General features: G+C 30.8%; 1 protein-coding gene across 1 annotated transcript in view; it reads left to right on the forward strand.

The window, feature by feature from the left end:
• Positions 1-17,116, forward strand: part of LOC148278446 (uncharacterized) — a 224,739-nt gene that overhangs the window by 184,261 nt on the left and 23,362 nt on the right. The window contains exons 2-3 of the mRNA XM_088231389.1: positions 12,182-13,306; positions 14,517-14,637. Of these exons, the coding sequence (XP_088087515.1) occupies positions 12,182-13,306; positions 14,517-14,637 (1,246 nt within the window). The remainder of the gene's footprint in view (positions 1-12,181; positions 13,307-14,516; positions 14,638-17,116) is intronic.

Here is a 17,116-nt window from a genome sequence, read left to right on the forward strand (position 1 = left end):
TGTATTTCTGAAATTAATCCGCGTGTGACGTTTCAAGTTCTCTTCCGCTTCTTCTCGGTTAGTTCTGCCGATTGGTCCGTTGATGGTAAGTAAACTAAAAATCTTCAACAACTCTCTTTTCATTGGTTGATTCATATGAACTTTTGACGCCGTTCAAAGTAATTTGTTTTTATTTAAATGTTTTTGTATATTTTTTACGTACATTTTCAAGAAACTTTGCCGTATAATTAAATACTCTAATTTTTAAGTAACTTTAATGTCAGCAATTGGGAATTGCCCACTTTTTTCCACCCCCCTCCGTGAATGTTACAAATAGACAAGTCATGTGCATGTCTTCGAAACATATGCAGCTAATAAGTCAAGTCTAATTGTCATGTTCTTGTAAAGATGGGAAATGTGAAGTGAGATGCATACGATCTTTAAAATTAGACAGAAGCAGACCAAAGGATTAATAAGAAGAAAATAACAATATTTCATAAAACAGTTGTTTTTTGTTTATTTTATTTAAATAATATTTCCTTCAGTCCACTCCTGTCTAGCTTTAAAAATTGTATCCATCTCACTTCCCATCTTTACAAGGACAACGCGACAAAGGACTTGACTCATTAGCTCCTTGTGTGTCGAAGTAATATTTAGTAATCACTGTTAAAATAAAGTCGGATGAAATTCATTAGTTGTTAAAACAAATTTGTTTTATATTCATATTATTAATTTGATTATTATGAATATCCACATTGTTAGTGCTTCAAATATAAATTTAATGTTAACGGCAACCAGTACAATGGAATATCGCCCATTATACAGTACATTTATTTAAATTTATTTTCGAAACACTAGAATCGACCCGCGGTTACCAAAAGTTTTTTTTTTAAATATAGGCATGCGATTTAGAATAATGAGGTGTGCGAATATTATGAAAATTTATCTTTACATTACTAGGCAAAAAATCGTAATAAACTCGTATAATAAAACAAATGGATAAAGCGTGAATACACCATTATGCATTACGACATTATGCTTATAACAGAAAGACAGTGAAGCATAACTTAAAAATATAAAACTATAGACGTGCAATTTCTAATGCGTGCAGTTATTCGTCTAATCGATAAACAAATATTATATTTTTTAAATTTGCCCTTTGCTTGCACTTTTTAAAAACAATACCGCCATCTTTTGAGTGAATCTATAATCATCAAAACGATATACTTATATAGCTGTAAAAACTAGAATCCTTGTATTTATTCATTTACTTATGCTGTATAGAGTATTTGATTCATTTTATAATGTTCATACATTTAATTTACATCAAATATGTAGAAGAACTCCCAGAACCCACCAACCTCCCCTAAAAAAATCTACTTTTTAATTTTTATTCCTTTTTTACAGGATCCGTTTCCTGTCTCCCCCCCTCCATAATTATAAGTGTTTATTTACAAATTTTGAGCAATTTTTTTTCCCAATCTTTTTTTAATTGGCTAGATGAAATTCTTTTTAGCAATAAGCTCACCAAATTGAATTTATTTTTACGCTTGAAGTTTTAAATAAAAAAAATTGTAAAATTGTATTAAAAACATAATTATTAATTAATTCATTATTTCTTTTTTCTGGAATCATTCTTTGTTTCAGGTAGTAAAATTTGTAATGGGTGTTTTTTTTGTCGTGATAGAGCTTTCAATTGGTAGTCTGTCTCTTGTTAAACTCATGGTGACAGATTTGTTTAGATTTAAGTCGTCTTAAAACCCTGTATCTCCCTACGGCGGCCATATAGACATTGCGGTGTTTAAAAATAGACGATCCATTTGTGCTATAATAATATTCAAATTTATAATTGAACGCCTTACACTCGAACAACGTTTGCAAAATTTGGAAATTTAATTTTATAATTTGCCAGATTAGTTCGCGAAACGTACTGGGCTCTTTTGTCTAGTTTGGCGATAATATTGTCCGAGGTTCGCACCCTGATCAACTTCAACTTAGTTGACCCCCATTTTTATAGTGAGTTATTTACAACTCGTTGGAAATGGCCCCAAAAATTGAAATATTTAGGTAAATCATAAGAACGTAAATATTTCCTTTAAAAAAAAAGGTATTTCCATGGTCTGTGTAAACAAATCAACAACTCAACCAGGGGTGCTATTATGGATCTTATCGTGGAGGTAGAGAAGAAATATATTCGAGGATTTTTAATTTTGCACATTTTGCTTCATATATGGCCACACCGATGATTAAATGTCAAATGATCTATGATGACAAATGACCGTTTGAAAAACAAAAAAGAAAAATAATTCCGTTGGGTCAATTTAACATATTAAGTGTTTTGGGTAAGGTTTAAAGTCGCAATAATGTTCTAAATAAAGTGATTTAAATCCTGTTCATATTTAATGCAAAATAATGTTGTGTAAGTAACTTTATTTCTGTCTTATCTCTCCACATCCTTTTAAATTTACACCCCGTTTTGAAATCCGTTAAAGGCTTTACACAATATGTACAAATACTTCGATGTATAAAAAATACTTTGCATTCGTTTTTATTATGTTTTTTTATATAATCCACTCTATATATATCCACTATATTCTGAGATTAAGACCATCTGTTCTTACCTCAGCAGCCTGCGGCTCGGAGGCTATACCATTACACGGTGGTCAATGAAATTATTCCATTTGCCCGCACTTTAATCATGTTTACGGACTGGGCTTCCTTTCTTGCAAAACATGCATATTATCAATTTATTAACAGCGATTTCAAAGATCCAAATATATTTTATTTATTTACTTACATGTGGCCCAACATCCGCACAAATGTCAAATATTTGACATATATTCATCGAGTCACTGTGTGGATACAAACACAAAACCAGAAATACAAAATTTATTTTATGTCTTCTGTTTTGGTGGGGTGACCATCTCAAGATATAATGAAAATTAAGGTAGAATTTTACAATATCAGTGCTAGCGCAGGCAAAACTAAGAATCCAAAGCAAAAATGACCCTCGCCAGGTTGAAACTTTCATTTTTTAAATTTGGTTAAGTCTTGATCAGTGCAGTACTGCTCAAATATATGCCAAAGCTGCGCATATTTCCACTTAGCTCTGTCTGGAGCATGACGGCTGCTGGTTGCTAGCCGACTTCACCCTTAACTAAATAGTTATGGATTTCAGAAGATTTTTTGGTTGTGTTATTTTAGTTAGGCTATTGGGGGATAGACGGCACGGTTGGCACGTTTTGTATTCGTTTTAATAAAAATAAAAGTATGCCACGATGTTATTTATTTACTACATGCACTATTTTTTCATTTATTTATTATTTATTTATACTTTTACATTGTTTGTATTCTTTTTTTATACAGAATAATGTTTTTATTTTTTTATTTAAAAAAATATATTATAGAACTCATACAGTCTTTTTTATAAATGCAAGGTACAAGAGAACAATTATAGAAAATAAGACCAATTACAAGTTTCACATTAATTTATAATGAACTAGCGGACCAGACAGACGTTGTCCTGCCCAAACGTTGGCTTGCCTGCTATTTATTACCTTGGAAAAAGACTTTTTATTGTTAAGTATGTACCTAGGTACTTATTTGTGATTAAATTTTAAAACTAAAAATTGTATTCCAAAACATAAAATAATTATTTTTTCAAATACGTCCTTTTTTTAAAAACGTCAAACTCCGGTATTCTCACCAACAAAGGGGTGTACTTGTGTAGGAATATGATTTTTATGAATTTATTGAATTTAATATTATTTTAGTATTACCAAAAATCCAGTAAAAAGAAATAAGTGGGTAGAAATTATAAGGAATTTAAAAAAAAAATCTGATTGAGATCCACAAAAAACAAAACGCTGTTTGTAAACATTCAAAAACAACCTTTTTTAAACACAAAAATTCAACATCTTTCCATTTTTTTATAAATGCATTTTCCTTGAATGCAACCCTGGTAGATCGACGAATAAAACATTTATGTCCCTCACGTTTCTTTTACATATTAGATTGAAGATTTTAATATCTACGAACACGCACAGCGCAAAGATCTATATTTCTTTGAAAACCACACGTAAATCGGTTAAGCCGTTTAGAAGGAGTTCAGTAACATTACACGTACAGAGAAATTATAAATATAAAGATACAGAAGGAGGGGGAAAAAATTAAATACAAAAAAAACTCTTTTAAAAATGAAATTAAAAGTACATAAAATGGAGAATTACATAGTTCCTACTCTAATTTTCTCCCCTCTCTCTGCTTCCATGAACATTTAAATTTCTTGGTAAAAATTCACAACCAACAAAAATTAATTAGATGTAGGTAGTAGATATTTTTTTTATTGATTTATTAATAACAAATTAAAATACAATATTACAACTAAAAACAATTTTTTACATTAATCAAATACATATATTTACATTAACGTTTCCCATTACGTAAAAGAAATAAACAATTCTTGTGTACATAATGGGGAGTGACATCTTACAATACATTATTTTATTTAAATCAATAATATTTTTAGAAGAACATAAATAAATTACAAAAAAGATATAAACGATGTTTTCAATCAGTGTTACATAAAGAAGAATTATAGATGTAATTTTTTACTTCTTTCTTAAATATATTGTATTCCTGACTGTACTTTTTATTATCTTTGTTCGTTTCATGAAAGAAAAATATTCCTCTGTAAGTATAATGATGTTGTGCAGTAGTTGTTTTTAATTAAGGAATTAAGATATTACCACCTGTTCTACGTCGCGTAATTACGTTTTGAGACCTAGAAATACTACTATTTATTTTATCTTTATGTATTTGAAGCAATCAATTCTTTTGATATAGCAATTTTATATATAAAACTTTAAATTTTAAAAATAATTGAACAGTGGGAAAAGTAGACGGTTTTTTCAAAATAACTTTCATAATTCATTTTTGTATTTTTTCAACTGGTAAAATATTTGTTTTAAAAGCACCACCCCATCCGATTATTCCGTACTGTAATATGGATTGGGCGAATGCAAAGAAAATTGATTTTAATTTTTCGATGGGATATAATAAATACATATATAAGTTTTCTCATTCTATTTACAATATTATTTATTTGCTCCTTCCATTTTATATTTTTATCAATTATAATGCCTAAATATTTCATGCTATTTTTTTCAGTGATTTGTGGGCAATTATCATTATGAAACTTATATTCTTCATTGCATTTTGTTGTGTGTATACAGATATTTATAGGAGGTATAATTTGTTCTTTCAATGAAAAAGTGATGTAAGATGTGTTTTCAGTATTCAGAATATTGTCATCAAACCATTCTTTAATTTATTAATATCTATATTTGATTTTAAATTTACTTCGTCCCATGAAGATCCCCTTATAATGAGTACGGTATCATCAGCATATGAAATAATATCACCATTCATATTTTATACATTTAAAATATTATTCACAAATATAATTAATAAATTCCAATTACTGTTCCTTGATAGACATAGTATAAATAAAAATTAAAAGTTAAGCAGAATATTTAAAATGTCTTTAACACTTTTTATCCCGGAGCCGTGTAAACAAGTGATAATATAACTATCGTTCAAAAATTACTTAAAATTGACTTAAATTGTTTCAAATATAAATCAGAAGTTTTAATTGATTACACTTAGTATTTTCATAACTATGACACTTTTAAGAAACCCTTCACAAAGCATGAAATTTCACAAAAATGGGCCGGGCACAGGGTAAATTCTATTTGTAATCGGCCAGTACTCAAAGTGTTTACAGATCTGATGAAAATATAGAATTTACAGTGTGATATGTCGATGTCACTAAGACTGTCATTATGGGTAGTCTGTATTCTTCGAAGAGTGCTACTTTTTATATGATTAGCATATGAGCTCGGACTGACGAAGGGTACAGAACGACGAGTTCTACGGACAGGGACTCGATATGAAATGTTTCTAACAATATCTGGGCTATTGATTAGGTTATTAATTAATTAATTATATTTTACAAATTAGTATCGAATAGTCTAAAAGTCTTGAAATTTGGGTCGAGATATAAAACCTTATTATTGACGTTATAATGAACAGTATATTTTGTAATATTTTCCCATTTGACTGTTAAAATATAAGAAAAAATCCGTAAACATAATAATAACCGTATTGTTTCCTTCGGTATTTTACTCAATGTTCAAGTTCAGTGATATAATTCATGTTTTCTTACGTGTGGTAAAAAAGAGCATTAAATTGTATGGCGAAGTTTCTTAAAAAAAAAAATTCAATAAAAACGAATTACTTTGGAAGACTGGTCTTGAAGTCTTAAAAATGTCGACTTGGCGAAAGCACTCGTTGGTCAAAATAAGAAAAAGCTAAACTTGACTACGGAGTTTTATTAAGTGACAATAATAAGTTGTAAAAACATTGAGCTTTGCCATTTCTGATACACAGAAATTAAGGTGTGAAAATATTTTTATTATTCCAACAAGTCAAAAATGGATTATTTCTACAAATATTAGATTCCTTAAAGATTTTTTTCATCGTTTCTTTGAATTCCTTGAAATATGTATGTATTTATTTATGTTTTTCCCTTTTAAAAATGTTATTATTATTTTATTTTATTTTTACATCTGAGCATGTTTTTCATTCTTTATTTTAATTCTTAACTTATAATTACTTTTGCAAATTTTCATAATTTTAAAATTTAATTTGAGTTTTTAAACAACTTCTATTTATGTTTTTTTTTCCTTCTCTTTTTTTGTAATTTAATTAAAAACCTTACATATAATTACTTCATAATATGGAGACTTGACTGGTCCATTAGAGTTAAGTCTAACTGTGTAAAATATAAAACTATGTAACTGTACGGTATGTTTCCTAAATAAAAGAAAATAAATAAATAAAAAATAATAAAAAATCATTAATATCTGTCAAAATTCCTCAAAATATAATAAAGTTAATTAATATGATTACATACCGGTATATACAACATCCCGTTTAGTTCACTGTAAAGTTTTAATTGCGAGTTAACGCAATATGTTTGTGTATACAATACGAATTTGATGATTTATCAGATAATGTAATTTTTACGTAATATACCAGTATTTGTTTTGTTAGACTTGGCTGAACTAAAGTGAAGCGTTACCCTGATTATCTTGAAGTTTAGTGTATATATATTAAGTGTGCAATATACGTGGATAATAAAATTTATTTTTGAGTCATACCGTTTTCGTTTACAATTCTTAAGATCCTGGGATCGATTCCTGGTAGGGAGGGTTGCCGTGAAATAGTGACTTCGAGTACATTTTAGAGAATAGAATATGCTGGTCATAGGCTTTTTTAAGTTCCACTGTGGCCACATATCATTTATTAAGCGAAACAAATAGTATAAGTTAGTTCTAGTTGTATAATTAGACACATTTCTGTCCTATATTTAATGGTTCAAGTAGTATATGTTACATATTTATATTATTTGTACAAATTATTCGAATATGGGAACAAATAAAATTATATGTAAATAATAACCCATTTCGCAAAATCTAAGTTCTGTAGCTAAATAATTGGGTTCATAATAAGGTTTAATTTCTCACTTGAAAAGTTAATCTTTGGCAGTTATACTATTATGTCCCTTATCAAAGAATTGGCAAGTGTTTAACTCTTGTGTGGCTGTGATGTCACACTAGTCGACAAAGGACACAAGACTTGATATATCTCTCTTATTTAACAAAAATGTGAATTCATATTTTTTGTAATCCTCAAATGGACATTTTCACACTCGATTTGGAAAGTAACATTTGTATAACTATGCAAATGTTAAAACAATTTTTTTTTATCCTTTCTACGCAAAGAATGAATGTCCGCTAATTTAGCAACACATCTATACAGATACCTTATACAAGAGAGAGCACGAAGATATAAGTCATATCAAGGAAGATAGAAACGCTTTTCTGCGGCGGGTGTCGTCTAAAACAGATTTAGTCTTCAGTCGGTTGATGACAATGATGGGGGACGCACGCCCGTAACATGATTGGCGTATTTGTGATTTTTAATTAAATTTGCTTAAACAGGGCTTAATTATGTGTTTATTCGCATTAATTATGGAAAAAGAATTATTTAGCAGTATGTCTTCATGTTTTAATTTTTTTTCAAATGTCTGAACTTTAGAATATACCGTCTTTTACTAGTGGTAACACGATGTTACATCACCGCGCGCAAAGGGATTATTTACCACAGTCTTTTAAGAGTTAATAATCTTATGCCAAATTATTTTATAAGTGAAATTATGTAAAATAGAAATCTACGTTACTATATAAAGAACTAGAAATAAAATAGGATATTATTACCGCTTAAGAACAAAACAAAATAGTTGAATTAATAAAGAATTCAAATTGTACGATAAGATGCTTGAATGTGTGAATAATAAAATAATACTTTTATTACTAAATAAATGTTATTAAATATTTGTATATAAACACTTACCGACTTTTCTATGTCTGCCCATGTGTATAGTGGGTTTAGCATGTTTGTTTATTTATTTATTTAAACGCCTTTTAGGCTTTTACATGTTTTACATACATAAATACAAATAAAGACAGACATGTATTTTACAAAGAAGTAGCAAAAAATATATAAATGATTTTTAAAAGAAAAAGAAAAATATCAATAATATCCTCTTTACATATTAATATAAAAGTGGAAAGAACAGAAGTGCATTTTTAAATATGAAGACAGAAATGCATTTTACACAAAGAAAGAAGCAAAAAATAAAAATGAATTAAGAAGAGAAACAAAAATAAAAATGAAATAAAAATAAATAAAAATCATTACATAATAGTAGAAAATATATGAGGATACATAATAATACATACATGTATAGCAGTGGAGAACAGGAGTACATTTTTTCGCATAGATTGTATTAAAATAATCTTAAAATTAGAAGAAGTTAGAAAATAATTATTAAGAATACATATATAAGTCAATAAACGGTAAACAATTGAAATCAACATAGTATTATTTAGGTATTACAATTTGAAGATATTAAATTGATACACTGCCCTTTAAAATTCAAAAGTGTCATATCAAATATATCTACGTCATTTGTGTATTCATTTGCAAATGTATGAATTCTCCTTATTGGCGAGTGTGCACTATAGTTTGTGGTAGATACATTAACATAGAATAGTTTATTAAATCGGGTGACCCGGCCCGGAACTCGCAAGTTAATTAGTTATAACAGTTCGGAACAATCAAATATTGAATTTAATAATTTAAATAAAATTAACAAATCATTCAGTTTCCTACTATTTTTTAATTTTCGTATATTTAAATATTTATTTAAGTATGATTAATTAATATCTTCAACTGAAATACCCAATTTAAAATTAACGAAACGTAAAAATTTATGTTGAACTCTTTCAATAATATTTATATGTACTTTATAATATGGTGACCATATAACCGAGTTGTATTCAAGTTGGCTACGTACTAAAGCAATATAATTTTTTTTATTACATAAACTGAGTCAAAATCTTTGATCGTTCGCAACAGAAATCCCAGAGTTTTCATGCTTTTATTTGTTATGCTCTGTATATGTTTAATGAAATTTAATTTTTCATCGAATATAATGCCAAGATCGGTTATTTCAGACATTCGCTCCAAATTTATAGAATTTATGGTGTATTTGAAAGCCATTGGATTCTTATTTCGGCAAAAAGTCAAAACTTTACATTTGTCAACATTGAGGAACGCATTGTTCCTTTCACACCATACATTCGAGCAATTTAAGTTAGATTGCAGAGTTTCGCAATGACCTATGTTTGTTACCTCCCTATATATTTTTATATCATCAGCAAACAGCAAAACTTCGTTATCTCGGAAACATGATGTTATGTCGTTTACAAAAATCAAAAACAATATAGGACCCAGATGACTGCCTTGCGGAAGACCGCTGGTTGCAAAGAAGCAATTTGATAGCGAATTTTTAATTTTAATATATAACAATTTGTCTGACAGGTAGGCACAAAACCAATCGAGAAACGCTCCCCGAAATCCCAAACCAAATAACTTGGCAAGCATTACCTTATGTGAAACTTTATCAAACGCCTTGCTGAAGTCAGTGTATATACTGTCAACCTGATGATTTTTGGTGAGAGCTTCACTAATAAAATTCTGATAAAGGATTAAGTTTGTGGCAGTTGATCTTCATTTAAAGAAACCATGCTGTTTACTATCAATTATTTCTAAAATTTGCGGTTGAATTCGATCAAGGATAATTGACTCAAACAATTTAGGAATGACGGACTGTATGCAAATAGGACGGTAGTTTTTTATATCCGTATCATCGCCCTTTTTGAAAATAGGTGTGACATAGCAGGACTTCCACTTAGAAGGAAAATGCCCTACAGACAATAATTTATTAAATAATGAAGTTATGGGTTCAGCCAGTACTGAGGCGTAATGTTTAAGAAAAATAGGAGGTATTTTATCAGGTTGGTTGGTTTGCATGTTGGGTTAATTGGTGTTCTGACAAAGAGACGGGTACGTCTCGAAACCGGTGGCCATAGAAAAGTTGGTAAGTGGTTATATACAAATATTTAATAACATTTAGAAAAATGTTTGACCACAAAGTTAATGCTTTAAATATTAATAATATAAAACTTTTATTTTTTATAAATGGTGTTTATTGTAATAACGTAGAGTTTAAAATTGGTAAATAGTAATTTAAATTATTGCAAATATTAGTGAGTATACCAAAAAAGTAATCACTAATATACCAAAAAAATACTAACTTAAGGAAAAGAAAAATTGTTGGTAGACATGATTTTATTTTATGAACAAAAGTCTTCAAATAAAATCTTACATATTAAGGTTTTGCTTAGTTTAATTGTGTTTTTTTTGTAATAACGTATTCAAGCCTCGGTAATAAGTAAACAAACATTTGAAAAGGAATTAAAAATAACTTGAATTCAGGTCGAATTGTTGCTTCAGCAAAAACGTTAAATAAAATTTTAATTACTCTACTTAATAGTAATCAAAAAGTATGTGGATATACCCATAAATTCACGGTACTGTGTTTGACACATTTGTAAAACATTGACCTTTAACGAAGGATTTTGGTCTTTCACTCTAACTTCTGCAAGTATTAAGTCGCAGTACTTAGAACGGACCGGACTGCTCGGAATGCGCGTGGAACAGGTGCGAGGCGGTAATTACGAGAGTCAAATAAGTGCATTAAACAAACATATCTGATTGAGAGTGAACGGACCGGGGAATTGATTAGATAGCCGTCCACGAGTCCACGTAGGCAGCCTTCTCGGCTAATCAGTGAGAATATGACTGTCCTTGATAAAACTGGTGAGCCGATTTCAAATAGATAAATAAAATGAAAAGTTTTTACTTACGTATCTGGGTACCGGACACCATTAATATTGTTTCGTGCCAGTCAGCACTCTGCATATGTATGTCGTATTATTGAAGTATGGTTACCTTTACCCTTCCTAACCACCTCGCAATTTGCCGAGGGCTACAAAATAGCAAAACCGTGGCGGTGGCGTGATTTTAGTGATTTTATCGCATATTATGTAGAATATCATAGTATTTAATGAGTCAAGTCTTCCGGTCTTCTAGTGATATAACCTCTAGATTCAATGAACGGTAATTCGTTTTCGCCACAATGCGTTTCATATGTTAAAATGCAAAACTCTTAAGTCTTAAGAGGACGACCAAAAATCTTAAGTCTGGTCATGTCAAAAGCAGACAGAACCGAAGGGCATGTATGACAAGATATATGAATGTGGAAGAGGCTAGGAATATATGCCAGGATAGACGTGTGTTGCAGTCCATTCTCTCTGCCTACCCCTACGGGGAAATGGCGTGATAGTAGTAGTAGTTAAGCCTTTTTAATCATCCCCACCATCATTATTATTTTATACGCACCTAACGGTGCTTAAGACACTATATTTGCAGCAATCGCAGAGTCTCGATCATTTTTTTGTTAGTGCAGGTGGCGTGATCACTTTTACGTTTCAGGTTCCAGTCCCGAGTCTATAAAATAATGCAATGTAAAAATACGCATCTAAATAAATATCTCATGTCAGCTCATATCGGGAATCAAACCCAAGTGCACGAACAAATTAAGTTATTTTAAGCCTTTGCTAAAACGTAAAACTGCATAAAATAATTGTTTTTTGTTTCTTTGTTTCAGAGAACAATACATTTTCAATGTGTTTGAAGTGATCGTGAGCACATTGGAAACTAAGCTTCAGAGGATAGAAAACCTTGATAAAGCGGTAGAACACTTGATGCGACGCGTGGAAGCTCTCGATTCCCGCGTCAATGATAACATTGATAAGACGGACGACATTATTTCTAAATTACGAACTATTGATCTAAAACTATTTCACCAGCAACCTCCTGGTAGCAGTATATTGCGCGGAATACCTAGAGACAGTGCGACGAATGATAAGAACATGAAGGAGGATGGCGACACTCTGGATAGACGTCTCGTGTCCTTAGACCAGAAAGTCTCCGATATCGACTCCAAACTGGTGGGATTGAAAAACCAGATAGACAGTAACTTCTTGCCGGTCGATGACATTAATGCTGAAGCCAGCGAAAAGAAACCCATCAGCATGAACGTGCTTGAAATTACGAAAGCGATGAACGCCGAAGTCATTAACCACATTACCAAGGAGCTCGAGCAATTACGTACAGCAACCGGAAACGTAGATAGAAAATTACAATTCCATATTAATCTGGTGTCTGAAAACTTGGGAAAAGTGTTAAACATCGTGTCAGAAGTTCACAGTGCCGTAATGGAGCCGGAGGGAGCGGTGACCGTGTCTAACTCCTCTTCCAATCAATCCGTGAGGCACCTGGGACACACTAGCAAGATAGACAACCTCGTGAGGAGGATGCTGCCCATCATCAACGTCTCCGAGAAGATGGATGAGGTGTGGAACGTAGTGGTCGGGACCAAGAGCTCGGTGGATGACTTAGTACCGAAGTCGGATGAGCTGCTCACGCAAACTCAGAGACAAGAAAGAGCCATTGGCCTGATCCACGACGACCTCAATGTCAAAGCGAATCTAATAATAGAGAAGCTGAAGAAGCAGGAAGTGGATGCTGCAAGCTTGTCAGCTCGGCCGGTAGCGGCTGATCTGCTGTTGGACCCCACAATAGACCGTCTGGTGGAGTACGACCTCAGCCGCTACAGCGGTGAGGAGCCTCCAATCGCTACTACGATACCATCTATTTCTACGACTTCGAGCACCACAACTCCTTCGAGCACTTCTACCACAAGTGACGCTACAACAACCACCGATACAAGGTTAGTTTGAAACGGGATTCATCCCGTCTGAAAACATTTATATGTTAATATGCAAGTTTTAAAAAATTATAAAAATTTTATATTATATTAATAACAAAAACAAAATCAAATTGGAAAAAACGTGAAGTCATACTTTGGTTTTATTACATATTTTATGTTTATTTTCTCCATTGTATCAATAGTCAAACGTATTATTTCCTCATAGTGAAAGAAGGTCGTAAATATAAAGAAATTTCATGCAGTAAAAGCATAAAGCGCTCGCACAGAACAGTGTTTTGGCGAGATGTGAAAGTCAAACCTTGCATGCCCTATGATTTGCATCACAAATACTCTCTCTCGTGTCCTGGAGCTATAATAATAGAGAAGGTACAGAGGAAACCATAGCTCAGCTCTCATTATGGGCTCCTACATTTTGTACGGATATTGGTATTTCCTTGCGACACCCAGGAATTTAAGCAATAATAATCGACGCGAATTGCTCGCTACCCGGAAACATCACCAAATCGTGAGCGCGCACTTTGGGAATCTACTTTTGTACAATGCTCAACAAAAATAAAAATTGATTGTAAAAATCCGTAATACCTTTGTTTATAACGAAGCCTTTAAAAGACTCTCGTTTTCTATTTTCTCGTTGTCAGTAAATAACGCTTATTTACAAATGGGCACACCACAAATTATTATCATTTATCTTTTTATGTTAGAAAAACCTGGTGAAAGAGAAGGTATTTTTCAAAGTTTAAAAAACAGATATTTTCTGAATCATAAAATACTTTGCCATTTGCATATGTCAATAAGCATATGGGTAAAAAAAAATACACGTAATGACTAATAAAATTACAAAATGTTTAAACCGTATGAAATTTTTAACGTAAATATTTGAACCACTATCTATTCAGTGATTTGAACTAAGCAAATTTTATTTAAAAAATTATATAATTCCTCATTTTATAACTTATAATTACAGTCATATCTAAGCACCTGATTTAAAACTGTATAAAAGTTATCGGGGCGTTTTCTTTTTTTAATTATTTTTAAAATATGTTAGGTTAAAAACAAATGTAAAACGTAAAATTATTTTAATTATTTTTAGTAGTAGACACTAAAAAAAGCAGTCAATTTGGAAATATCTTAAGTGTAATTCGACGAATCAATTTTTATATCAATAGCTTATATTGTAATCTTAAATATTAATGAGCCTATTTTTTAACAGTGCCAACAGCGTTCTGACCGCGAGAAAAGGTGGAGTCATCTTCCCCAGTGTCAAAAACAAACCATCCATTGCAAACTCTACTTTTGCAACAGACCTTTTGGCCAACTATAAAGACATCAAGGTAAGAATTTCATTTAATTGAATATTTATTTTTGACAAACACATAATAGATTAAGTTAAATTTTATCAATATAATTAAACGTAGTTATGCAGAAAGCACAATTTTGAAAATATGAGATATTAGTGTTATGGGGTGCAGTAAGGTCAATTCTCTGTTCTCCTAAAAACAGTTAGACTGTTTTCATACAAAAACTGTAAAACCAACTTCTGAAAATAGTTTCGATAGCAAAAACGGGGTTTCTCAATTTACAGAAAACACCCACAGCATCAGAAAATTTTACTGTACTTTAAAAATCATTAAAACTGGTTAAATTTATAATAAGATACTTATTTGCAATGTATAAAAAAACAAATATATTAATTTCTTATCATTTGTCAAAGTCAAAGACAATCTTGCTGTTGTGTAGATTTTATTATTTACTCTTTTTACAAACGTTCTATTATCTCAGTTTCACTTTTTCATGGCTGGCTACTTTCTGCAAAACTAATTTTAATTTTAGTGTATCAAGATATTTTTTGGAAGGTGGGGTAATATGTCTTAAGCACCGGGTCCAGGAACAGAGAAATATTGCAGTGTTATATCCCCATTAATCAAATATTTCACGTCGACCCTGTTAGAGAACGAACCCGGGACATCAAGCATGGTAAGCGAATGCGCCAAACACCAGACTACAAACCGATTTATCCCTACTCGATTGACTTTTCCAGAATTTTCAACAAAACACTCGTTCAGGGTTCTGGTTCTATCTCACACACAGAACTGAATTCTTTATCCGTCTGGACAGACAACAATAGTTAAGTATATTAAATTACCAGAGCCGCGATTATGAACGCTATCTTTATCAGTAGATATCGAGACGGTAAACAATAAAATCGATATTTATGTACGACAACGCGTACATTTGTTAGAAAATTAAAAATGTCTTCGTCGGTAATTTGTAATTGAACAAGTTAAAAAAAGAGTTAAAACATTTTCAATTTTTTATACAGAAAACTTAGTTTGATTTTGTAGATAAAATTGAAGACAAATTTAAAAATAACTTTAGATTACGGGCTCTAAAATCTTTTTTCTTATATACGCATCCATTAAAATAAAACAGGGGTTTTCAGTCTTTTAGAATGCGCGACCCCTTTACGTGTAATAAAACTGGCTACCCCTCATGCTCGAATGCCAGTGATTTTAAGGAGGACGTATTAATTTTTTTCTCCTATATAGACCATATTATTTTTAATCTGAAATCGAGTGCAATTTAGAAGCGAGCACCACGTAGCGATCTATAAGATACTTAAAATGGAATTTAATTTGCAAAATATTAATGTCTTCTGGATACAGAGAAAAGAAGAACTTCCAGGGAATGGAAAAACTATCACTTTATTGTGCCATTTGCCACATCCTACCTATGTTAATTAACGTTCTCTTCATCGGTGATCACAAAAACTAATAAGAGAAATACAAAATATTCGACAAATTGCTAAAAAATAAACAGGCACAGCCTTCTTACTGAAATCGTTGTATTTTTACACGAGTGAAGGACTCAAAACCCTTGTTTTTTTAGCTTACGGCGACCCCACACGCAAGGTCTGGCCCTTGGGGGTCGCAACTCACGGATTGAAAAACACTGAAACTAAACATCGGCAAACGACAGTTATTTTGATCTTTAGCTTAGCAAAATAATACGACGAGAATCAATACAGGTTATATTTTAGATACAAAAAATGAAAATAATAATCTTACGACGATAGAAAGACTCCGTAATTTTTTTAGAAGTTTTATTAAAACATTTATCATCAATCGTGTGTAAAATGATAATCCCTCAAGTTTATTGCAACACACGATAATTTTTGAAAAGTGAATATAAGCCTAGGCAAGGTTTATGACCTGCATTGGCAGGTTTATGTTAATCTCACTACGGGATGGAATCATGTCTACGAACATTGAGACATAATAAAAATATAATTTTAAAAATAAAATTTAAATAAAGTTTATTGTTAAGTATCCTCGACACGAGTTACCCTTGTAAGGTCACATTTTTTTAAATTTTTTTTTTTTATTAAATTGAAAACATATTATACATAATTACATACAATATTCCCAAGGAGTTTTTTAAAAAAAAAACTCATTTAGGGACATACAGATAACAAATTTATTTAAAGACGTTTTTAAATTTTAAACTATAATATTATTTACAAAAGCAGAAAAATTAAAATTATGATATACTACAAATTAAAAAGGGTATGAAAAATACTTGAAAATAACGAAATAAACAGAATACTAGGCATGGAAATAAATTCAAAATAATGTTTACATTATGCAATCTGGGAAAGAAAATTGAAAAAGTTTAAAAATTACATGTATGTATATATACATACTGAACTAGTACAAAATAAAATCATTTTTTTTAATGAACAAAATATGCGCACACCCAATACAGGTTATTTTTTTTTATCAAAAACGTATTGAAATTATGTATACAAGCCAA

Source organism: Micrasema longulum, unplaced genomic scaffold, assembly GCF_059751315.1.
Source record: "Micrasema longulum isolate JH-2025_06_02 unplaced genomic scaffold, ASM5975131v1 h1tg000880l, whole genome shotgun sequence".
NCBI lineage: Eukaryota > Metazoa > Arthropoda > Insecta > Trichoptera > Brachycentridae > Micrasema > Micrasema longulum.